Here is a 26,253-nt window from a genome sequence, read left to right as displayed (position 1 = left end):
TAATCCCCTCCGACTGATAGACAGCAGTGGATGGCTCTTATCTTCTCCACCACAGAGGGTTCCCACAGGTCCCCCTGTCTGTAATGTGTCTACATAGACAGGAAACACCTGGCTCCGAGACCTGACGAAACGCACAAAGGCCTCCCCCAACTCTCATCTGTTGTTAGGGTTGTGAAAGAGTTGTTGAAATAGTTAATGTTGGCTCATATCAGCTCCTTCACCCATTGAAGAAGCTTACTCAATGTCTTGAGGAAACAGAAGTTTGGAGATGCCTGCGGATTTCCTCATCGATACTTCAATTGGTAAAAGAATTTTGCAATTTACAATTGTATTTTTTTCTGGGCTTGAGGCAGGGGTCTCCATGAGGAGGTGGACGAAGGGTGGACATAGTTGACAAAAGTCCAAAAGTGACAGGGCCCATAGACAGCAGATAGGTTGTTGCCCCCTCTATTAACTAGATAGGCAAAGATGGTCATAGGAGAGAGGAAGTCTAATCGTAATGACAAAATGGACCACCACTATGGTACAAGGTTTCGACACCAAGAACAGTATGACTTGGTGTTTGGTTCCGCCTCACCCAGTACCTTTTGCATGACCCTTGTATCAAGCACCCACTAATGGGAGAGGGAACTCGCTAGCAAAAAGTATATCTCACTCTGGTAGACCTGACCCGTCCATGGATGGCCTCACCTAATATTAAACTTCCTCTGCGATGGCCATATCTGTCATAGGCAATAACAGGAGTTTCGGAATCTCCACCTTAAGCGATCCACTGACTGCTACGCAGGTGTCAACCTAAACAGGTCTTCATGGGGAGGAAACCACTTGGCTTTCATGGCAGCTGGTTAGAAATTGTGATTGGTGGAGGTCCAAGACGCCCAAGATGCCTAAACAAGGGCTCAACACTGCACCCCATCATTTATATTTCCGCCTGCTCGGCCATCATGAAGTAGGTGATGTATGGAGAAATAGAAAGTCTACGATGAAGAAGAGTCTCGGCACGTCTGCTCCTTTATTGGAACAATTGTGGGGGTCTCAATATCTCAAAACATCTCATGTGTCAAACGTTCACACTACTCTTATTCCAGCCCGTTGTGTTCCATCATAAGATAAGAGCAATGGACATTAACTATAGTAGAGGGACGAATGCAGACCCCTCCCCATTGCCTTTGTGTCCATTCCCATTGAATACAAAGTAAAAAACCATGATGGACACTTTCTTCTTCCATTTTTTTTTACAGGGGGCTCCATCAACATCTGCCATTTTGTATCTGTTGATCTTATCCTGTGATGGATAAGAACAACGGACAGTAAATAACGGCAGTACTCACCCAACCTTAGCAGTGCAGTACACTTATGCAAATATTTAGCAACTTTTACAAAAAAGTTGCATACATGAAATTAGGTGTGACCTATGCCCCGTCTAAACCATGCCCAAGTCAGTTGGGGGGAAAAAAAGGCCCATTAGGGGCAAAAAAAAATTACAAAAATGGAGAAAGCAATTAATAAATTAGACAAAAACAAGAATAAAGGGGCAAAATAGGAAAAATATATCAGAATTCCCCAGAGCGTCCATCATTACAACTCCCACAGTTGCACCCGTGTCACTCACATGTCCGCAACACGACTGCAGGAAATATAACTATAAGTCAGATATTTATTAGGGATATTTGGGGGGAACTGTCCTTTAAAAAACTAAAATTGCGCAACTGAGTACAAGAGCCCAGTACGGAGCACCGAGTGACTTCTCTGGAATAGATGACAGCGGTTACATGTGGTATTGTGGACACGGGGCATGCTGGGAGAAGCTCATTTGTCATCCACAATGGTAAGCCACTAAAGGTCAGACAGGCGGCCTGTGGATGAGGTTATGGCTTATGCTCCAGCGTCTGCAACACTCAGTGCCTGATAAACTGCACAGTGTGCACTGTACTGGATCTGTTGTAACAACAGCGGCACATCCAGTGCGGAGCCCGTATATAGGGAGCCAAATACAGTCTGTACTAGACCCCCTATAGAGTGACTGTCAGTGTAGCTACATCTATCACTATTGTAATCCACGAAATAAGGAGATGGCGCAATAAAAGAAAAACATGGTTAAGTGTCACCAGAACCAGCATATCACCCCAGCCCTGCAGATAGATAGGTTACTGTCACCAGAACCAGCATATCACCCCAGCCCTGCAGATAGATAGGTTACTGTCACCAAAACAAGCATATCACCCCAGCCCTGCAGATAGATAGGTTACTGTCACCAAAACAAGCATATCACCCCAGCCCTGCAGATAGATAGGTCACTGTCACCAGAACCAGCATATCACCCCAGTACTGCAGATAGATAGGTTAGTGTCACCAAAACAAGCATATCACCCCAGCCCTGCAGATAGATAGGTTACTGTCACCAGAACCAGCATATCACCCCAGCCCTGCAGATAGATAGGTTACTGTCACCAGAACCAGCATATCACCCCAGCCCTGCAGATAGATAGGTTACTGTCACCAGAACCAGCATATCACCCCAGGCCTGCAGATAGATAGGTTAGTGTTACCAGAACCAGCATATCACCCCAGTCCTGCAGATAGATAGGTTAGTGTCACCAAAACAAGCATATCACCCCAGCCCTGCAGATAGATAGGTTACTGTCACCAGAACCAGCATATCACCCCAGCCCTGCAGATAGATAGGTTAGTGTCACCAAAACAAGCATATCACCCCAGCCCTGCAGATAGGTTAGTGTCACCAGAACCAGCATATCACCCCAGCCCTGCAGATAGATAGGTTACTGTCACCAGACCCAGAATATCACCCCAGCCCTGCAGATAGATAGGTTACTGTCACCAGAACCAGCATATCACCCCAGGCCTGCAGATAGATAGGTTACTGTCACCAGAACCAGCATATCACCCCAGCCCTGCAGATAGATAGGTTACTGTCACCAGAACCAGCATATCACCCCAGCCCTGCAGATAGATAGGTTAGTGTCACCAGATCCAGCATATCACCCCAGCCCTGCAGATAGATAGGTTACTGTCACCAGACCCAGCATATCACCCCAGTCCTGCAGATAGATAAGTTAGTGTCACCAGAACCAGCATATCACCCCAGCCCTGCAGATAGATAGGTTAGTGTCACCAGATCCAGCATATCACCCCAGCCCTGCAGATAGATAGGTTACTGTCACCAGACCCAGCATATCACCCCAGCCCTGCAGATAGATAGGTTAGTGTCACCAGATCCAGCATATCACCCCAGCCCTGCAGATAGATAGGTTACTGTCACCAGACCCAGCATATCACCCCAGCCCTGCAGATAGATAGGTTACTGTCACCAGATCCAGCATATCACCCCAGCCCTGCAGATAGATAGGTTACTGTCACCAGACCCAGCATATCACCCCAGCCCTGCAGATAGATAGGTTAGTGTCACCAGATCCAGCATATCACCCCAGCCCTGCAGATAGATAGGTTAGTGTCACCAGAACCAGCATATCACCCCAGCCCTGCAGATAGATAGGTTAGTGTCACCAGAACCAGTATATCACCCCAGCCCTGCAGATAGATAGGTTACAGTCACCAGACCCAGCATATCACCCCAGTCCTGCAGATAGATAGGTTAGTGTCACCAGAACCAGTATATCACCCCAGCCCTGCAGATAGATAGGTTACAGTCACCAGACCCAGCATATCACTCTAGCCCTGCATATGAATCAGTTAGAGTCACCTGAATAAAAGAGTGTTTTTCCCTAGTGAATCTCTGCCTCCGTTGCGGTTTTTGATGTGCAAATGAGTTCTTTGAAGCAATTTCAGCAATTATTCTCTGACTACTCCATATTAGGACAGCCCACTTGACAGCAAAAGAGTTGCCATCACCAGCAACTCAGGAATGGTGGGGGCTAGAGAAAAAATTCCAATTGTGCTCAAATCACTGGAGCGGCGCCTATTGGCGGATACAAAGAGTTGGAGTTGGTGGAGGTGGTGATAGGTCCTCTTTAAGTTATAGTACTTATGTACCTAAAAAATACAAACCCTCGAAAAGAAAAAACAAAAAATTCTTGCTAATGATCATCAGGCGCTTTCCTGCCCCCTTAAACAAATAATGGAAACAATATTGTTCCTCCCTCTCACATGGTGTTTGACTTGTCTAAAGAAAGTAAGTGAAGCAGAATACATAAAAAAAGAAAGAAAAATCATTTGAGCAGCCAAATGAAAGTTTCTGGTCTGAAGATGCCTCGGGCTAAATAGAAGTGAAGTCTCCAGTGACTTTGGTTTTTGCACAAAAAAATAAATAAATAAGCGTGAGCGGCTGTCATTTTTCAATTTGCTTATGCTCAATAATGATCTGGGGCAGTTAACAAGCAAAATGAGGAGCTATAAGCGCCCTCGGCTTGGTGGAGACTCAGAGCTCCTGGTGTCTGGCTGAGGCTCAAGTGTAACCTGCAGCCATGAATCCCGGGCAGTTTGGGATGGCGTCCACTATTTCATGGGCCATGTACCTGATGAGGAAGAACAGGGCGCATGCCGGATTCTTGGGTAATGTTGCTCCTCTTGTAAAATCTTTTATGTATCTTTTGTATTCCATTATTTTATCTCTATCAATATATCTATTTCAATATTTTCTTTTCTATAGATATACAGTGTACCAATTTTTTTAATTATTTTTTATTATTACATTTTTTCTTGTAATTATATTACATCGGGATATTTTATTTTTTACTAGTTTTATATTTATCAAATTTTTTTACTATTTTTATATTTTTCTAAATAAATAATAAATAATAATAATAATAATAATAAATAAGATTAAATTTTAAAAAAAATTATTAAAAATAATTAAAATCGTTCCATTTATTATCTAATTTATTTTTTATTTCTATTTTTGGAGTATTATTTGTTTATCATTATTGCTTTTATTATTATTATTATTATTATTATTATTTATTTTATTTTGCTTTAGTTGATATTATTACTACTATTTATTTTATTCATGACCTTTTTATCTTTTTTGTATTATTTTAATCTCATTATTTGATGACTCTTTTTGTATTCTACTTATTTATTTTATTTATTTTTTATTTTTCATTGTATTAATACTTTAATGTAGTATAATTCACATTTTTTTATATAACTGTATAGTGTAGAATTTGTTTTCTTACAATATTTTCTAAAATAATATATATTGGATTTCATACAGAAAAAAATAATAATAATTTAGCCTCACAGAAGATGTTGGACTTGAAATCTATTTTCCCATCTGATTTCTATGTTTTGGTATTTTTTCCAAAAAATTATCCAATTTACTAGCATTAAAATAATGATGGATTTTTTGTTTCCCTTCTATGGTAGAGAAGAATTATCCTCCTCCCATTTAAAAAAAAAAAAATTTGCAAGATGAAAATTGAAATAAATATAATTTTCTAGGTTCAATTTCAGAACCTTGAAAGTAATAATGTAGCAATGGGCAAGACGGGGGGCAAAAGTCTTCAGATAATTTTTGGTAATCCAGGGTAGTCCGTGGCTATAGGTGTACACAACAAGCAAATCCAAATATTACAAATCTCAAACCTGGAAAATTAGTTTTAGCATCAGTGGGAATCATAAGATCTTCTACCTATTGATACTTAAGACATCGAGGGCCAGGAAGAATGGAGGTTCTCTACTTAGAGGGGTTTGGCCGTAGCTTATTCCCTCTTCAACATAATGCTTGACCGAGACAAGTTCACATGTTTATGGAGGAGTCAGGTAAGATAGTTTTATAGTCTCATGTGTTTGGCCACTTTTAGCTGTCCCCATGCAGATCTGGAGAGACCCGGGGACATAGTGTCCTCAGACTAACAATATAATGTATCTAAAGACTTAGTCACTATCGGCCCTTTTTGGCCCACCAGAGTCATAAGCTTGAGAGTTGAGTTATGGAATTGCTTGGTGACCAGTTTGTCATGTTAGGCCTGTAGAAAAAGGGAATTCCAAAATTGAAATAATTTTTTTTATCTCAGTTTAAAGGCCTAGGACTCTCCATCAACAGGTTATAGGGCAACCAGGAACGGGCTTGTTAAAATAATTCTAAATTATAATCGGGGATGTCAACAAGTCTTTTGCAAGAGGAGAGCAAACTTCCTCCATCTGCTACATGACCCATGACTTAAAGACAGTCTTTTGCCTTTGTGGCAAAACCTGTAGTCTTGACTATGGTTACTATTTTTATCTGGAGAAGCTGCATAAAGGTCATCAGGACCTGGCGCATTCAGTAGAGATTCAAGATTCGTTTCGAGTAGAGCTTCAATATTCGATCAATACTTGATCGAATATCGAATCTCATTATAGTCTATGGGAAAAAATGCTCGTTTCAGGGGAAACCACTAAAGGAGAGTCACCAAGTCCACGAGTGGCAGGAGCAGAGTGTTTAGGAGGACGAAATGCAGTTATAGCGCACAGACCCCATTATAGTCTATGGGGTCCATGCGCTTTAACTGCACAGCGCTTGCAGTTGCACTAATAAAAAGTAAGCTCCCTCGTAAACGCAAGCTGCCAGCTCTCCCAACTAGCAAAGACGAGCCTGCGGCAAATCAACGCTGGTTCTGCAGCAGGCTCGTCCTTGCTAGTCGGGAGAGCTGCCAGCTTGCGGTTACGAGGGAGCTGACTTTTTCTCATTGGAATACATTGACCAGCGTTGATTGGCCAGTGTACAGCATTCAGAGGCTCGTCTGTGAGGAGGCGGAGTCTAAGATCGGACCACAGCAGTCTCCATTGTGGTCCGATCTTAGACCCCACCTCCTCACAGACGAGCCTCTGGCAGAACCAGCGTTGATTGGCCGAATGCTGTACACTGGCCAATCAACGCTGGTCAATGCATTCCTATGAGAAAAAGTCAGCTCCCTCGTAATAGCAAGCTGCCAGCTCTCCTGACTAGCAAGGACGAGCCTGCTGCAGAAACAGCATTGATTTGCCGAATTCTATACACTGTACAGTATAGCATTCGGCCAATCAACGCTGGTTCTGAATCAAATATTTACTGCGAATAGCGAGTAGTATTCGATCAAGTACGAATATTTCGAATACCGTAGTATTCGATCAAATACCTACTCGCTCATCTCTACGATCTATATCTACATATCACATAGGACATCTTCAAAAACCCGATATGAATAGATACATTTAAATCAATGGACTTTTTTTGGCGTTCATGTTTATTCACATGACTTTAGGGTCTGTTGACATATGACATATATTTTTTCACAGTTTGTGCTGTGACATTATACCCATAGACAGTGGATACGTTCCATTACTCCATGTATGTGAGTGCGGTTACGGCATCCTAGTCCATGCGGTGCAGAAAATTTTCATGCAGATTTTTTTCCAATGCTGGTGAAAAAATGTTTGCAGATTCTGCATGGAAAAGCCCATCCCCCATCTCTGCTCTAGGAAATATGGATTGAAACAGACAGACATAACCATATTGTTAAGGCTGTCGAGTAGTCCGATATTTTTGAGGGCAAAGATAGTGCAACATAAATCACTAGGCTGGCCATCAAAACTATCTAAAACTACGATGGACCTCATAAAATCAATGGGATCTACTGGTGACTGGAAAAAATGATGGCTCCAGAATGTGGGAAGGAAAAACGGAAATACAAAAACAAAAATTGTCTCAGTCCTGAAGGTGTTACAAAGGACCTGTCACCAAGACTGAAAAGCCCGATGACATACCTCATCGGCACTGTCACCCTGAGCATTTTGAAGTTTTATTTATCCAAATGCATTCAGCTATTCCAAAGATATAAGCCCTTTTAGCGTTAATCCAAATTAGGGTCTACTAGCCAAGTGGGCGGTAACACTGTGGTTTCTTTGTGTGCTACATATCATCCAATGTTACTGCCCACTTAGCTAGTAGACCTTAATTTACATTGCACTAGAACGGCTTATATCTTTGGAATAGCTGAACAGATTTGGATAAACAGAACACCGAAATACTCAGGATGACAGCGCCGATCAGATGATACTGGGTTTTTCAGTCCTTCTTAAGGGTCTGTTCACATTAGCATGGGACAGCTCAGTTTTCTTATGTATAGGGTTGAGCGATCGGGTTTGGAAAAGATTGGATTCCGATCGGCGATCGATCAAATTTCACAATTGGAATCGGCTGGAAAATGATCGGATTTTGAAATCTCAAGATCAGCTCAACCCTAAAAGTGACTTTTCCCATAGAGAAGCATTGACTACGGTTGAGCGATCGGGAAAGATCGGATCCCGATCGGCGATCAAGCAGATTTCACGATCGCAATCGGGATCGGCTGGAAAATGGTTAGAAATCGGATTTTAAAATCGATCCCGAAATCTCAAGATCGGCTCAACCCTACTTATGTATCCAGTCACCAGTAGATCCCATTGACTTTATGGGTCCATCATGGTTTCACATATTTTTGGTGCTGTGTAGAGATGAGCGAGTACTGTTGGGATCAGCCAATCCGAACAGCACGCTCGCATAGAAATGAATGGACGTAGCCGGCACGCGGGGGGTTAAGCGGCCGGCCGCCGTCAAAGCGGAAGTGCCAGGTGCTTCCATTCATTTCTATGGAGCGTGCTGTTCGGATCGGCTGATCCGAACAGTACTCGCTCATCTCTAGTGCTGTACTATTAGCCTTAAGAACATGGTTATACCTGTTTAATGGGGGCAAATCTCAACACCATAATAGGGGGCCCAGTATGATATTTGCTATAGTGGTCCCAGTGTACGCCTGTATGCTTGGTGTTGAGTGACATATTTCATACATGGACCCCGGATTACTGACAGTCCAGTATTTGTACAAGTGTCTGACAAGCCTCCTCTATATACATGGCGGTCCGCCTCACATGCCAATAGCGGCCACACATTGCAGCATTTCTATAAGTAACTTAATGAGGTTTACGGTTCCGTCATTGTGGAGTCTGGATATAATCAGCAGCGGGTGCTGGGATATAATACTCTACATGGCCCTTCTGGCTCGATAGGACTCGGCTCCTGTAAGGAGACCTGTAGCCATGTTATATAATCTGTAGTACAAATAAACCTGGAAGCTGCAACTACGGCCGTCCTACAGGAACGCAGCACACAATGTAATTCATTACATACAGGATACTGAGGGCTCTATTCTGCATTGCTATATTTGTTTTATTTTGTTTGGCCCCCGAGGTTACAAAAATATACAGTAGATGTCGCTTCTCTGGGGCTTATTATATGGCCCCTGGTACTGAGGAGGCGATCCAATGTTTTAGGAAACAGGCGTAAAAATACCTCTTAGTTCAGCTAGGATATAGTGCACGCCGGCCCTTTAAAAAAATAATCTGGGCACATGTAGGATAAGTTTTCTTGAAGAGTTTCGATATTTTCTTATTATCAAATTTTAGCAAAGTTACATTTTCTTGGTCCAAATGGGGTTGAGCGATCGGGATTGGAAAAGATCGGATCTACTAGACTATCACTGCCTATGGCCATGACTGTGCTGTAAAGCAGATCACTAAATGCTGTTAACAGAGCAGAGGAGAAGCTCAGACAAGATGGCCGCCCCATAATCATGGACAGAAAATAGAATTAAAAAAATTATGTACAATTTGAAGATATAAACAGATTAGCAAAAAGTGATAGATCTGGTTTTAATAAATACATTTTAAAAATTAGAGATACTTTTAACTTTCACTTGGACTTGCATTTCTGGATTATCATGTAGGTTATATTAATGTATACGGATTACATAATACAGAATACCCCAATATTCACAAACATCAGAGACCTGGTAATATAGGAGAAATTTCTTGCAAATTTATAAAGAATTATAAGAACACTACCACTTCCTGACAACGGGTTATTGTCATCAGAACCAGCATATCACCCCAGCCCTGCAGATAGATAGGTTACTGTCACCAGCACCAGCATATCACCCCAGCCCTGCAGATAGATAGGTTAGTATCACCAGAACCAGCATGTCACCGCAGCCCTGCAGATAGATAGGTTAGTGTCACCAGAACCAGCATATCACCCCAGCCCTGCAGATAGATAGGTTAGTGTCACCAGCACCAGCATATCACCCCAGCCCTGCAGATAGATAGGTTAGTATCACCAGAACCAGCATGTCACCCCAGCCCTGCAGATAGATAGGTTAGTGTCACCAGAACCAGCATATCACCCCAGTCCTGCAGATAGATAGGTTACTGTCACCAGAACCAGCATATCCCCCAGCCCTGCAGATAGATAGGTTAGTGTCACCAGAACCAGCATATCCCCCAGCCCTGCAGATAGATAGGTTACTGTCACCAGAACCAGCATATCCCCCCAGCCCTGCAGATAGATAGGTTATTGTCACCAGAACCAGCATATCACCCCAGCCCTGCAGATAGATAGGTTAGTGTCACCAGAACCAGCATATCACCCCAGCCCTGCAGATAGATAGGTTAGTGTCACCAGAACCAGCATATCCCCCAGCCCTGCAGATAGATAGGTTAGTGTCACCAGAACCAGCATATCCCCCAGCCCTGCAGATAGATAGGTTATTGTCACCAGAACCAGCATATCACCCCAGCCCTGCAGATAGATAGGTTATTGTCATCAGAACCAGCATATCCCCCAGCCCTGCAGATAGATAGGTTAGTGTCACCAGAACCAGCATATCACCCCAGCCCTGCAGATAGATAGGTTAGTGTCACCAGAACCAGCATATCACCCCAGCCCTGCAGATAGATAGGTTACTGTCACCAGAACCAGTATATCACCCCAGCCCTGCAGATAGATAGGTTACTGTCACCAGAACCAGCATATCAGCCCAGCCCTGCAGATAGATAGGTTAGTGTCACCAGACCCAGCATATCACCCCAGTCCTGCAGATAGATAGGTTAGTGTCACCAGACCCAGCATATCACTCCAGCCCTGCAGATAGATAGGTTAGTGTCACCAGACCCAGCATATCACCCCAGTCCTGCAGATAGATAGGTTAGTGTCACCAGACCCAGCATATCACCCCAGCCCTGCAGATAGATAGGTTAGTGTCACCAGAACCAGCATATCACTCCAGCCCTGCAGATAGATAGGTTAGTGTCACCAGAACCAGCATATCACTCCAGCCCTGCAGATAGATAGGTTAGTGTCACCAGAACCAGCATATCACCCCAGCCCTGCAGATAGATAGGTTACTGTCACCAGAACCAGCATATCCCCCCAGCCCTGCAGATAGATAGGTTACTGTCACCAGACCCAGCATATCCCCCAGCGCTGCAGATAGATAGGTTAGTGTCACCAGAACCAGCATATCACCCCAGCCCTGCAGATAGATAGGTTAGTGTCACCAGAACCAGCATATCACTCCAGCCCTGCAGATAGATAGGTTAGTGTCACCAGAACCAGCATATCACCCCAGCCCTGCAGATAGATAGGTTACTGTCACCAGAACCAGCATATCACCCCAGCCCTGCAGATAGATAGGTTACTGTCACCAGAACCAGCATATCACTCCAGCCCTGCAGATAGATAGGTTAGTGTCACCAGAACCAGCATATCACCCCAACCCTGCAGATAGATAGGTTACTGTCACCAGAACCAGCATATCACTCCAGCCCTGCAGATAGATAGGTTAGTGTCACCAGAACCAGCATATCACCCCAGCCCTGCAGATAGATAGGTTAGCGTCACCTGAATCAAACATTGTTTTCCCCTTGTAAATCGCTGCCTCTGTTCCAGAGATACATTGTCTTTCTCACTATGAAAATTAGCTTTTTGGAGGAACCAGGGCGCCGCCATTGCTATAGAGCTCATTTGCATATTGACAAAATTGGCAATATCTCGGCAACAGAGGCAGCGATTTTCGAAGCGAAAACACCATTTGATTCAGGTGACCCTAGCCTATCTATCTGCAGGGCTGGATCGATCTGTCGGATTCCGGTGAAAGACCCTTTAAGTGAATGATCCCTGATTGAGGGTTGGTAACTTTCTTCATACTTTCTCCTCGCTTCTCCTGACGGTCTCACCATGCAAGGAAATGAGAGATTTCATCTCCTTCCATCCCTCGCACTAATTAGATAAACATTAAAGCGTCCTGAAGGTTTTATGTTCGTCCCGGTTCTTTTCAGCACTTATTAGAACCATGTTCCCCTGTTAAGTCTACAAATATGAATCCCCCCCCCACCCTATTGCCATCTGACGGAAGTATAGTGTGTGTGTGTGGGAGCGCGGCGCTGAATAGCGGGGGTGCATATGCCACTTAAGGTTTGGATAATAAAACTAAGCTGGAGACTAATATTTTGGCTTGCAGTCATCGCTCTCTGAAAACAATTACTGCTCAAAGCCAGACCTACAGAGGAGAGAGCCGGGGAAGTTGGCCTGTACTAACAAGCTTTTCACGTCTATTGACTTAGCATTAACGTTGCTTGTGTTGGATTGGGGTGGAGGAGGGGAAGGCGGAGGGGTGTGTGTGGGGGGGGTTTACCGGGTCCAGGCTGAGGTTGCGTTTACATGTCGCCATACAAAGAGTCATTACTGACTCCATCGCTCATATTGTCTCCATGCGACCCACGGTAAAACAAAGGCTTTGCAGTTTCGGAGACACATTGAAACAGTTACTGCATTATTTGTACGTGCCAAAAATAATAGCAAAACACAAAATATAATTCATCTTGGCACTTGGCTGTCTAAAAATTTCCAATAAAATGTTATAAAATAGTCCCAAAGCTTCAAAGAAGGTGCTGAGGAGGAAGACATAATAGTGGACGATGAAAAACACAGGAGTAGACCTCAGGTGGTCCTTGGGTGTTTAAAGGAATATTTTACCAAATTTTTTCATTTTTTTACTAAAATCAGAAAGTCAAAGTTATATTTTTTTCTAATCTTATTGTACATTTTTTTTAAATTCTTTTTTCTGTTCATGATTATGGGGGCGGCCATCTTGCCTGAGCTTCTCCTCTGCTCTGTTAACAGCATTTAGTGATCTGCTTTACAGCACAGTCATGACTAAACGCAGCAATAGACTGAAGCCGACTCATTGAGGTCTATGGGAGAGTTTTCTAGAGGGAGAGATAAGCTGTGACATCATCTACAGTGTTGGCCAAAAGTATTGGCCCCCCTGCAATTCTGTCAGATAATACTCAGTGTCTTCCAGAAAATGATTGCAATCACAAACTCTTTGGTAATATCTTCATTTATTTTGCTTGCAATGAAAAAACACAAAAGAGAATGAAAAAAAAGTCAAATCATTGATCATTTTACACAAAACTCCAAAAATGGGCCGGACAGAAGTATTGGCCCCCTCAGCCTAATACTTGGTAGCACAACCTTTAGACACAATAATTGCGCACAACCGCTTCCGGTAACCAGCAATGAGTTTCTTACAAGGCTCTGCTGGAATTTTAGACCATTCTTCTTTGGCAAACTGCTCCAGGTCCCCCCTGAGATGTGAAGGGGGCCTTCTCCAAACTGCCACCAAGAGATCTCTCCTCCCCCACAGGTGTTCTATGGGATTCAGGGCTGGACTCATTGCTGCCACTTTAGAAGTGAAATCTCTCGTCAATTTTTCTTTTCCGTGCACATCTAGGGAGGTTAGCCACAGTACCATGGGCTTTACACTTCTTGATGACACTGCGCACGGTAGACACAGGAACATTCGGGTCTTTGGAGATGGACTTGTAGCCTTGAGATTGCTCATGCTTCCTCACAATTTTGCTTCTCAAGTCCTCAGACAGTTCTTTAGTCTTCTTTCTTTTCTCCATGCTCAATGTGGTACACACAAGGACACAGGACAGAGGTTGAGTCAACTTTAATCCATTTCAACTAGCTGCAACTGTGATTTAGTTATTGCCACCACCTGTTAGGTGCCTCAGGTAAGTAACAGGTGCTGTTAATTACACAAATTAGAGAAGCATCACAAGATTTTTCAAACAGTGCCAATACTTTTGTCCACCCCTTTTTTATGTTTGCTGTGGAATTATATCCAATTTGGCTTTTTGACAATTCTTTTTGTGGTTTTCCATTGAAGACAAATTAAATGAAGATAATAATACCAAAGAATTTTGATTGCAATAATGTCTGTTATGTAAATAAGGTGACTGCTGCAACTCTTACTGAATTGACAAGTGTCGGTCTATTTTTAGGCTTAGTAGCCAGAGGGAAACATTGTAGTTTGTCTAAAATATAGAGACATGAGAAATAAAAACAAAATAGAAAATTCTATTATGTTTAACATGGAAATTTGGTTTAAAAAATGACAGGTGTATCATGAATCTATAAGACGAGCTTTTTTAGTTACATGTGGGCTGTCATGTGGAAATTTTGACCTAAATCAGGCTCCAAAATCAGTGAAAAGCCACAAATTTATACCGGCCCCAGACTGAATAGGCGCATCTACACGTGCTAGAATCGGAACCTCCTAGTAACTCTAGACTGGAGGAAGGATCAGCAGTGTTAATAAATTTACCCTAATGAGCTTAATCTCAGATTTAGTATGAAACAAAATCTTATCATAACATACAACCGAACAGAACCTCATAATACACACCTCAGATGCTGCAGAACATCATAATACACACCTGAGCTGCTGCAGAACATCATAATACACACTTCAGCTTCTGCAGAACATTGTAATACACACCTCAGCTGCTGCAGAACATCATAATACACATCTCAGCTGCTGCAGAACATCATAATACACACCTCAGCTGCTGCAGAACCTCATAATATACACCTCAGCTGCTGCAGAACCTCATAATACACACCTCAGCTGCTGCAGAACCTCATAATACACACCTCAGCTGCTGCAGAACATCGTAATACACACCTCAGCTTCTGCAGAACATTGTAATACACACCTCAGCTGCTGCAGAACATCGTAATACACACCTCAGCTGCTGCAGAACATCACAATACACACCTCAGTGGCTGCAGAATATTATAATACACTCCTCAGCTGCTGCAGAACATCATAATACACACCTCAGCTACAATTCCCTAATATAATGTGTGAACTGCCCCCAAACCTTCACCATTTTCTAGAAAACCTCACATCCTGAATGACACTTTATGTCAGTACGTCTTGGGTTAAAGGACCAAGAAGCTGTGATCCTATCTGGATTTATCTGCCATGGCCGTGTGTGGTCTCTGCGGGTCTCTGTATCTGATTCTTCTGGCTTGCTGTGCTGATGGCCGGTGTTGTCGCTGCCCAGCGCTGCAGATTTGTGGTCAGCGACCTATTGCTTCTCACTTGTTCAATAGACAAAGAGGCGTCTGCCATTTAAAGAAGCAGTACAGAGTTATTTAGTGACTAAAAATGATTGCTTTAGGTCAGAAATAGCGCCACACTTGTCCATAGGTTGTGCCTGGTATTACAGCTCAGCTTCATTGAAGTGAATAGCACGTCTGTCATCCCATATACAACCTGTAGAAAGGGTTTTTCCCTTGGAGTTTTCAATCTCTCTTTGGCTGTATTCACATTTGCGTCAATGATTTTCTTTTTCTAGCCCATCCCAGGAGACAGTGGACAATCCTTCAAGACACAATGGCCCAAATTTACTAATAGTCACAGGGGAAACTTAGACAATGGTAAAACCCACCAGATCTATCACAGTGACTGAATCTGGAGCATCTTTACAATGTATCATAGACGTTTATACCACCTGGCTTAGTCTGAACACAATTTTGGTGTATTTTTGGAACGTCTTGGCAAATTTAGACACACCCCATTTTCTGAGATTCCTCTCCCTCAATCTTGATGTGTCAGATTTACACCAATGTGTAGTCATATCAGTCGTCTCCAGTCTGATCATGACAAAATAGATAGATAGAAAGAAGATGGATGGATGGATGGATGGATGGATGGATAGATAGATAGATAGATAGATAGATAGATAGATAAAAGATGGATGGATGGATAGATAGATAGATAGATAGATAGATGATAGATAGATAGATAGATAGATAGATAGATAGATAGATAGATAGAAGGACAACTGGTGAATATATATGTGTATAAATCTAAATATATTTATATATATATATATATATATATATATATATATATATATATATACATATACACGACATACATATGCATCTCTACTGTTTTAGGTAAATAACTGTGGTAGTAGAAAATGAATATAGTGAGTATAGATATAAGTATACTTGTCTATTTACAATTCTTAATCTGTATTTTATTGTTTTTTTATCATTATGTTTCAATAAATCTTTTTGTATTTCATCTATATATTAGTAAAACATCATTCCTGGGTTTTTTTTATACCTTGTCTTTAATGTCAGTGACATGTAACCCATGAGCAGATATGACCATTACTGAAATACAAGAACAAGAGACTATCACACTTCCATCTACAATATCCATATCGCCGTCACATAATATTAGATTTTTTGCAGATTCATTATCATTTTGTTTAGAACCTAATTTGTAAAAAACAAATATTAGAATCATATTTAACAAGAATCTACCTGTATAGCCATACACAGATACTGTAAATAGGAGATGATATAAGATCCCAAATACCAGAAGTAACATTACGATTGTATTCTTCCCATCAAGATGAAGATTTTCCTACAAATTCTGAGTAATATATGATTCATATACCCAGTTATTGAAGTATTGTGAAAATACATGAAACGGAAAACTTAAACTGTACATGTATTTTTGTGTGTGTGTGTATATATATATATATATATATATATATATATATATATATATATATATATATATATATATATATATCATTTTTTTTTTATTTTACAAATATATATCTATATATCTATATCTATCTATCTCCTATCTATCTATCTATCTATCTATCATTGTGAAAGGGATGATTAAATACAAAAAAAAAACTATTATTTTTCCACTATTAGTAAATTGTATTCTTAAAGAAATCATAAAAAAAACTAATATGTTAACACAGATACAGAAAACTCTCCATACAAATGTAATAATGGATATAATGGATCCTAAATAGGACAAAACTGCAAAAATACCCCTAGAATAATTGTGAGCTCAGACTTAGAGTCATAATATAAATTTTCCTCTTAATTTTTATTTTATTTTTCATCTAATTTTAGTATTTTTTTTTTGTAATTTATTATAAATTTTATTAAATTTTATTTAATTTTATTAAACTTTTTTTTATTTCAAACTAATTTTTTTTTTTCAATCATTTTTATTGAGGAATTATTTAAATTTTAACACAACAGTCATATATTAACAAACAAGGATTAAATGACATTAATTTTCCAATAAGTAAATATTAAGGGGGAGGGGGGGAGAAACTATTTTTTATTCTATTTGCAAAAAAAACCAAAAAAAAAAAAAATTACTAAAAAATACTAAATGTTACACTAATTTAATTTGCGAAATCATTAATGTTCAACATATTTTTTTCAATTTTATATGTGTAACAAATTGATGATGTGATAAACTTGTGTATACATCATAAAACCATCCTTATGTATTCGTTCCCCAGAATGGTACAACCACTGCAGGTCTATTATAGAAGGTGATATTTCTATCATTGGCACTGACCTTGTGTTTTTGGATTTTCCTCTATTTATTCTATTAACAAGACATTACAGATAATATACAGTTATTCTATAAATCTCCATCTCAATGTTACAACATCAACATCAAATTTCACATGTACATTGTAATTGTAAATTTAGTGCATTAAGTTATAATGATTAAATAAGTCAATATATCCTTGTATGTATATCACAATAATAAAACCAGAAATGTGTTTGACTAGTTCAATGAGATATATATATATAAAATGCTGAAACAGAGGAATGAAGAATTAGATTTATTATTCTCATTTTGTGAGGATTGAAACTATATTTGTGTATGGTGCATGAAAAGCTATGAGATCAGTAGATAGATAAGAGATAGATAGATAAATAGATAGATGATAGATAGATAGATAGATAGATAGATAGATAGATATAGATAGGAGATAGATAGATAGATAGATAGATAGATAGATAGATAGATAGATAGATAGATAGATAGATAGGAGATAGATAGATAGATAGATAAATAGATAGGAGATAGATAGAGAGATAGACAGATAGATAAATAGGAGATAGATAGATAGATAGATAGATAGATAGATAGATAGATAGATAGATTTGATATAAATATAGGGGAAAATAAAGAGGAAAATAAAGAGGAAGAGAGCTATGTAATAAAGAGAAAGACAGATACAGAAAGAATAGTCAGAGGAAGAAAGTTAGATATACAGAAATAGAAATAATATAATGTAGGTAAAGAGATAGATAGATAGATAGATAGATAGATAGATAGATAGATAGATGAGACACATAGATTATAGATAGATATGACATAGATGGATAGATAGATAGATAGATGAGACACATAGATTATAGATAGATATGACATAGATGGATAGATGGAGGACAAAATAGTCCAAGGCAGCACTAGATCACATATAACCTTTCAATGTTCAGGTCCCAGGAGACTGACAAAATCCCCACCAGCAATAGAAAAGACAAACATTCAGTAGTCTAAAGAAATGTCTAGTGAATCAGTTTTATTCCGATGAAATGTTTCGTTCCATCTATGAATCTCAAGCCAGTTAGATGATAGATATGACAGAGATAGATATAAGATTAGATAGACTGGAGATAGACAGAAAAAATAGATAGATAGATAGATAGATAGATAGATAGATAGATAGATAGATAGGTAGATAGATAGATAGATAGATAGATAGATAGATAGATAGATAGGAGATAGATAGATAGATAGATAGATAGATAGATAGATAGATAGATAGATAGACAGTGACAGAAGTCTTTCTCAATAAAACAATAGCATTGCAGTTAATTGACATTAACCCAGTCATCTCCACAACAATCCCTGAAATGGTGTACTTGGAGTCTGCAGTCAGTCAGTCAGTGACTACACTACCCAGATGGTTCTTTTGTGTAAATGAAGAGTTTTATTTTAGGCTTGTGTACATGTGTCCGTACAAATTGATTTACACACTAGTTGGTGTTCCTGGAGGGGGCGCTCTCTTGTAGTTTGTTATTAGGTGTTCAGGCTCAGTGCTGTGCCTGTCAGGCAGGTATCTCCTGCTGAGTGCTAGAGTCAGGGCAAGGCCTGCACAAGGCTGTCATTAGGAAGCAGGTCTGTTGCTGCCCTCTAGTGGTAATGGCTGTGTATGACACCTTGGTTGGAGGGGGGGGGGGGGGCTTTCTTCTCTCTTCTTTACTCTTCTCTGTCATTGATAATCAATAGAAGTGATCATTGGCACATACTTTAATGACTTTTTCCGATAATCCCGTTTGCCGTTTCATTTTTTTGTTTTTTATCAGTTACTGATTTAACCTGTGTTATGCTGGAACGAGATATGTTAATGAAACGGGTTTAGAAAATCCATTTTCTATCACTATTTTGACCCACACTGAGAAACCTCTTCATAAACCAGTGTGGAATATGGTGTTTCTTTTTGGAGGACCCAGCATGTCTGTGCAATCACAGGTGGACTACTTATGTAATTAGATGTTGTGCAATGCTTGATTTTTCCTGTAGGGGCACTATCAGGAAACTGAACACCTGCCATCCGTTCCCCAGCAGATTGCAGCTGAAGGCTAAGGTTCTAGCAATGGAGAATCATTTGCTCCAGCTTCTTTATAGGGGACCCTTCTAATGTAAAAGTGGACATCCCCTTAAAGGAAATATGTCACCAATATCACCCCAGCCCTGCAGATACTGTAGATAGGTTACCGTCACCAGATCCAGCATATCAACCTAGCCCTGCAGATAGATAGGTTAGTGTCACCAGACCCAGCATATCACCCCAGTCCTTCAGATAGATAGGTTAGTGTCACCAGCCCCAGTATATCACCCCAGCCCTGCAGATAGATAGGTTACTGTCACCAGAACCAGCATATCACCCCAGTCCTTCAGATAGATAGGTTAGTGTCACCAGCCCCAGTATATCACCCCAGCCCTGCAGATAGATAGGTTACTGTCACCAGACCCAGCATATCACCCCAGCCCTGCAGATAGATAGGTTAGTGTCACCAGAACCAGCTTATCACCCCAGCCCTGCAGATAGATAGGTTACTGTCACCAGAACCAGCATATCCCCCCTGCCTTACCAGAACCAGCATAACAGTAACCCAGCCCTGATAATTAATTCAGGTGACAGTAACCTATCTATCTGCAGGGCTGGAGTGATATGCTGGTTCTGGTGACACTAACCTATCTATCTGCAGGGCTGGGGTGATATGCTGGTTCTGGTGACACTAACCTATCTATCTGCAGGGCTGGGGTGATATGCTGGTTCTGGTGACAGTAACCTATCTATCTGCAGGGCTGGGATGATATGCTGGTTCTGGTGACAGTAACCTACCTATCTGCAGGACTGGGGTGATAAGCTGGTTCTGGTGACACTAACCTATCTATCTGCAGGACTGGGGTGATATGCTGGTTCTGGTGACAGTAACCTATCTATCTGCAGGGCTGGGGTGATATACTGGTTCTGGTGACAGTAACCTATCTATCTGCAGGGCTGGGGTGATATGCTGGTTCTGGTGACACTAACCTATCTATCTGCAGGGCTGGGGTGATATGCTGGTTCTGGTGACAGTAACCTATCTATCTGCAGGGCTGGGGTGATATGCTGGTTCTGGTGACACTAACCTATCTATCTGCAGGGCTGGGGTGATATGCTGGGTCTGGTGACAGGATCCCTTTAAAAGGGTCTATTGATAAAAGTCAGGCTATACAAAGGATTATTGCAGCACACTCACTCTGCATTCACAGACATGTACACTGGTGATTCCTCTGTCCATCCTTCTTTCCCACAAGATCATAATTGTGAGATTGAGGCCAAATTCCTTTCCGAACATTTACTGGAAATGGAGCCCACTGGAGAAAATAATCTCCCCCCGCCCTGGTTGGTTTACTCCTTTTGCCTTTACTAGCATAGACAATTCTGATACATGTACATAAAGTGTTAATGCTTTAACCCCTTATGGTCCCGTACGAAGTGAGGAGCTGGTGTTTCCCAGCACTTAACACAGACCGCTGATGACTCCACGAGGTTGACTGGTGGGGTCGACCACATTTGAATGTATACTGCCCATGACCCTGCCATAAACCTTACCTCAGTTTCCACTCATTGTGCCTTTTTCAGGTTTTATTTGCAATCCTCATGATACATTGGCCCCAGTGTGCACAGAGTCTAAGATATTTAGTATCTTTTTCTGCCCCAGAAAATTGGCAGAAAAAAAAAAATCTGCTCCAATGATGGAAACTTGACAGATCCCGTTAGGGCTAGTTCACATGTTGAATCCGCTTCAAAATCTGCTCCCTCATATGTACACCGCTAGCGTTCTTTCTTCCACTAGCGGTTTGTTCCCGCTCGCGGAAAAAAGAAGCGCGCTGCCCTTTCTTCAGGCGGATTCTGCGGCTGATTCCCGGCGTCTGCCTCGCAACAGCACCTTCCGGACTAGGCCCATTCATTTGGGCCTAATCCGGAGTGGAAGGGCCGCGACGGAATGTGCACACGCGGAACCCCCGTGTCAATCGCTGAGGTCAATCAGGTGCCCACCACATGATAAATCCGACGCTGCCGTCTTTTTGGTTTTCCCTGGGCGCACTGAGCCATCTTAGGCTAGGTTTATATCTGCGTTGAAATCGCGTCTGAAAAAGTCTCGCAAGTCCAACTTTTTCACATTGCCATGTTAGTGACATTTGGTTCACACCTGCACTCAGGTTTCCGTTCTTCAGGGCTACTTGGGGACCCGAAAAACGAAATCCCAATACGTTTAAAAAGCGGTTACCCATGGAAACCCGCAGACCCCATACACTATAATGGGGTCTGCCGGGTTTCCACCCGAAAAATGCGGAATCCCCGAACATTACCGAGTGCAGATGTCAACCCAATCTGAGAATACAACGGATACCTAATGGACCCCATTATCGCCTTGAGAACTGTTGTTATCCATCATTAGGCGGATCCGTTTTATTGTTTCATCCGTTTTTCTGGTCCTACAACGATATAAATGACGCAGATGTGAACAGGGCCTAAGGATCTGCTGGCTGTGTACGTCTCGGTCTTCTGCCTGCCTTCTTCACACACATTCCTTGTGATCCGTCTTGCTGTCACCTTGCACACCCTCACCCCCCCTCCTTCCCCAGTCATTACATAGGAAACCCCCGCAGTGCTTGTTAGGAGTCAATAAGGTTAAGTGCTATGTACACTTGTACACTATTAGGAAGGATTATTTATATAAGGAATTTTCGGATGAAACAACAGCAAATCTTGTTCTCCCTCCTGAATGGAGATATAGATGTTACATAAATCCAGGAGTCATTTGGGGTCTCGAGTTTCATCCGTGACAGCAAAGTGTTTTTCTTCTGCACTTTTCTTCCACTACAATAACATAGGTTACACCCGAGCCCCCTGGCTCCTGACAGTCGTCTTATTAGAAAGCCGGGCCCAAAACACTGTGCTCAAAAAAGGGGGCCATAGGCCCTGAGCACAGATGCTGAATTGTGTACATAGTGGTGTGGCCATAGAGGAGGTTTCGGTCACTGCGCTACTAGGCCGCTACTCCTGCGGCGCCTCATAGGCCTCAATGCTGTATAACAAAACAGCCGCTTCCATTCATTTCTATGGGAGCGTGCTGTTCGGAACGGCTGTTCCGAACAGTGTTCGCTCATCTCTAGTTATATCGTATGCTTTTGTATATAACCCTCTGATAATCCAGAAAATCTGATAATCTGACTACTATTAGGAATCATCGAGGCCAGATTACAGGATTCGTCTTGTCCGTAATCACTGTCTTGAATCTTGGGGCCTTGTTCATTGTTTCTCAAGGATATTTTTGTCACTGATGTCACCCTTTACATTGCAAAGGGTGAAATTGGCGGCAAAAATCTGGAAGAAATCTGTGACGTGGGCTTGTGGATAGGATTTTCTACAAAAATGTTAAGATCTCTCTACGGCGCAGGGGGACATTTTGTTTTTTTCTGTAGTATTTTTGGGGTTGGTGTTTTTTGGGGGGAGATATAGGAAGGCTGGCATTTTGAGTGGCATTTCATAACCCCTAATATAGCAGAGGGTATCGCACGCCTACTCCTAAAGGAGATTCACCCTCGACTCATAGCTGGCGTGGATTTCCATCATTTATGTCAGATTTCTGCTTGTGCCGGCTGCCGGAAAAAGAAGTGAGGTGTTCATTCTTCAGGCCGCTTCGTCTCGCAATTCGGCCTGAAGACGCACCCTCCTCCGGACTAGTCCCATTCATTGGGCCTAATCCGGAGCGGAGTGCGTGGCTGGATGACGGTGCAGTGCATCGGCTTTCACTCGTGGCGACTCAGCTTTTGGATCGGAACCTGAGGCAGCCTCCGCCTCAGATTCCGATCCAAAAAACCCAGTGTGAACTTACTCTAAAGCCATATATACAATATGGACAAGCTAAGTATACGCAAAAAGAGCAGAGAAGTAAGGGCAGGATGTTTGTTATGCTGCATTTTATATAGTAGTTTTTGTTTTTTTCATTCCTTTTTTACTACTTAATGGGGGTGGGGCTGCCAATTCAAGCCCCTGGGACAGCGAGGGTCCAGAACTTCCTTTTTCTATGAGAAAAGGGAAGGATTGCACAATCCCGAGGAGAAAATAAAGAAAAGAATCTGAAAATACAAGAGCTTCTCCATAGAGAGATTTCCGGCACAAGACTTGAGATAAAAACTTTAGAATGCTTTAATCCCATGTACACGGCCATATTATACACAGTGGTAATGGGGGCAGCCATAGAGGTGCATGGGGCGTTAAAGGAGGGAGTGTCACTAGGACCCAGCATATCACCCCAGCCCTGCAGATAGATAGGTTAGTGTCACCAGACCCTGCATATCTCCCCAGCCCTGCAGATCGGTTAGGGTCACCCATACCAAATGGTGCTTTGCCTTTGTGAATCACTGCGTCCGTTGGAGCAATGGCAACAAGCACATTGCTCAAAAAAAGCTCATTTGCACATTGACAAATTTCGTCAATGGAAGTAGTATCTATGTATCTACTGGGTTGGTTTGATATGCTGGTTCTGGTGACACTAACCTATCTATCTGTAGGGATGGGGGGATATGCTGGTTCTGGTGACACTAACCTATCTATCTGCAGGGATGGGGTGATATGCTGGTTCTGGTGACAGTAACCTATCTATCTGCAGGGCTGGGGGGATATGCTGGGTCTGGTGACAGTAACCTATCTATCTGCAGGGCTGGGGTGATATGCTGGTTCTGGTGACAGTAACCTATCTATCTGCAGGGCTGGGGTGATATGCTGGTTCTGGTGACACTAACCTATCTATCTGCAGGGCTGGGGGGATATGCTGGTTCTGGTGACACTAACCTATCTATCTGCAGGGCTGGGGTGATATGCTGGTTCTGGTGACACTAACCTATCTATCTGTAGGGATGGGGGGATATGCTGGTTCTGGTGACACTAACCTATCTATCTGCAGGGCTGGGGTGATATGCTGGTTCTGGTGACACTAACCTATCTATCTGTAGGACTGGGGTGATATGCTGGTTCTGGTGACACTAACCTATCTATCTGTAGGGATGGGGGATATGCTAGTTCGGGTGACAGTAACCTATCTATCTGCAGGGCTGGGATGATATGCTGGCTCTGGAGACACTAACCTATCTATCTGCAGGACTGGGGTGATATGCTGGTTCTGGTGACAGTAACCTATCTATCTGCAGGACTGGGGTGATATGCTGGTTCTGGTGACAGTAACCTATCTATCTGCAGGACTGGGGTGATGTGCTGGTTCTGGTGACACTAACCTATCTATCTGCAGGACTGGGGTGATGTGCTGGTTCTGGTGACACTAACCTATCTATCTGCAGGACTGGGGTGATATGCTGGTTCTGGTGACAGTAACCTATCTATCTGCAGGACTGGGGTGATATGCTGGTTCTGGTGACAGTAACCTATCTATCTGCAGGACTGGGGTGATATGCTGGTCCTGGTGACAGTAACCTATCTATCTGCAGGGCTGGGGTGATATGCTGGTTCTGGTGACACTAACCTATCTATCTGTAGGGATGGGGGGATATGCTAGTTCGGGTGACAGTAACCTATCTATCTGCAGGGCTGGGATGATATGCTAGTTCGGGTGACAGTAACCTATCTATCTGCAGGGCTGGGGTGATATGCTGGTTCTGGTGACAGTAACCTATCTATCTGCAGGACTGGGGTGATATGCTGGTTCTGGTGACAGTAACCTATCTATCTGCAGGACTGGGGTGATGTGCTGGTTCTGGTGACACTAACCTATCTATCTGCAGGACTGGGGTGATGTGCTGGTTCTGGTGACAGTAACCTATCTATCTGCAGGACTGGGGTGATATGCTGGTCCTGGTGACAGTAACCTATCTATCTGCAGGGCTGGGGTGATATGCTGGTTCTGGTGACAGTAACCTATCTATCTGCAGGACTGGGGTGATATGCTGGTCCTGGTGACACTAACCTATCTATCTGCAGGACTGGGGTGATATGCTGGTTCTGGTGACACTAACCTATCTATCTGTAGGGATGGGGGGATATGCTGGTTCTGGTGACACTAACCTATCTATCTGCAGGGCTGGGGTGATATGCTGGTTCTGGTGACACTAACCTATCTATCTGCAGGGCTGGGGTGATATGCTGGCTCTGGAGACACTAACCTATCTATCTGCAGGGCTGGGGTGATATGCTGGGGGCCTGGTGACACTAACACATCTATCTGCAGGGCTGGGCTCTGGTGACACTCCCATATACAGCTGTCATATAGAGGTTGGATTTTGTATAATCTCTTGTAACAAGTCCTGCTGCTGTGTGTGCACTGACATCCCTGACATGAGTAAGATATCCCAGTACAGTGATTTTGTGGCAGTCACTATTGCCACATCTCTCGTATGTGATTCCATCCTTAGGACATGTATAACATACCACAAAAGTTTCCTCTGCCCCTTTGGTCCTAAGTGACATTGTGTCCATAGTAAAGCTATTGTCACCCTGTCATCCATTGGTTGCAGACTGCAGTCACATTGCGCCCATAGTGAGGCCACATCCCTCATCAGACATTGAGAAACATGCTCAGCTTATGTTACTATGGAGTGGCAGATAAGTGGCTGCAATACACGTTTGGCACCGCTTATCACAGTGGGGAACAGATGAGCTGATTACATTTCATGCATTAGAGATCCTTGCTGCCCCCTAGCAGATTAATCAGATATT

At 42.3% G+C, this 26,253-nt stretch overlaps 1 protein-coding gene across 1 annotated transcript in view; it reads left to right on the top strand.

Annotated features, from left to right (window-relative positions):
• The first annotated feature begins 4,390 nt into the window (after positions 1 to 4,390).
• RUNX1 (RUNX family transcription factor 1) overlaps positions 4,391 to 26,253 on the top strand; it is a 107,537-nt gene continuing 85,674 nt past the window's right edge. The window contains exon 1 of the mRNA XM_075263487.1: positions 4,391 to 4,530. Within this exon, the coding sequence (XP_075119588.1) occupies positions 4,443 to 4,530 (88 nt within the window). The 5' untranslated portion in view covers positions 4,391 to 4,442. The remainder of the gene's footprint in view (positions 4,531 to 26,253) is intronic.

The sequence above is a fragment of the Leptodactylus fuscus genome, chromosome 2, assembly GCF_031893055.1.
Source record: "Leptodactylus fuscus isolate aLepFus1 chromosome 2, aLepFus1.hap2, whole genome shotgun sequence".
Lineage (NCBI taxonomy): Eukaryota > Metazoa > Chordata > Amphibia > Anura > Leptodactylidae > Leptodactylus > Leptodactylus fuscus.
The sequence above is the reverse complement of the archived record's forward strand: the minus strand, read 5'-3'. Positions and strand labels throughout refer to the sequence as shown.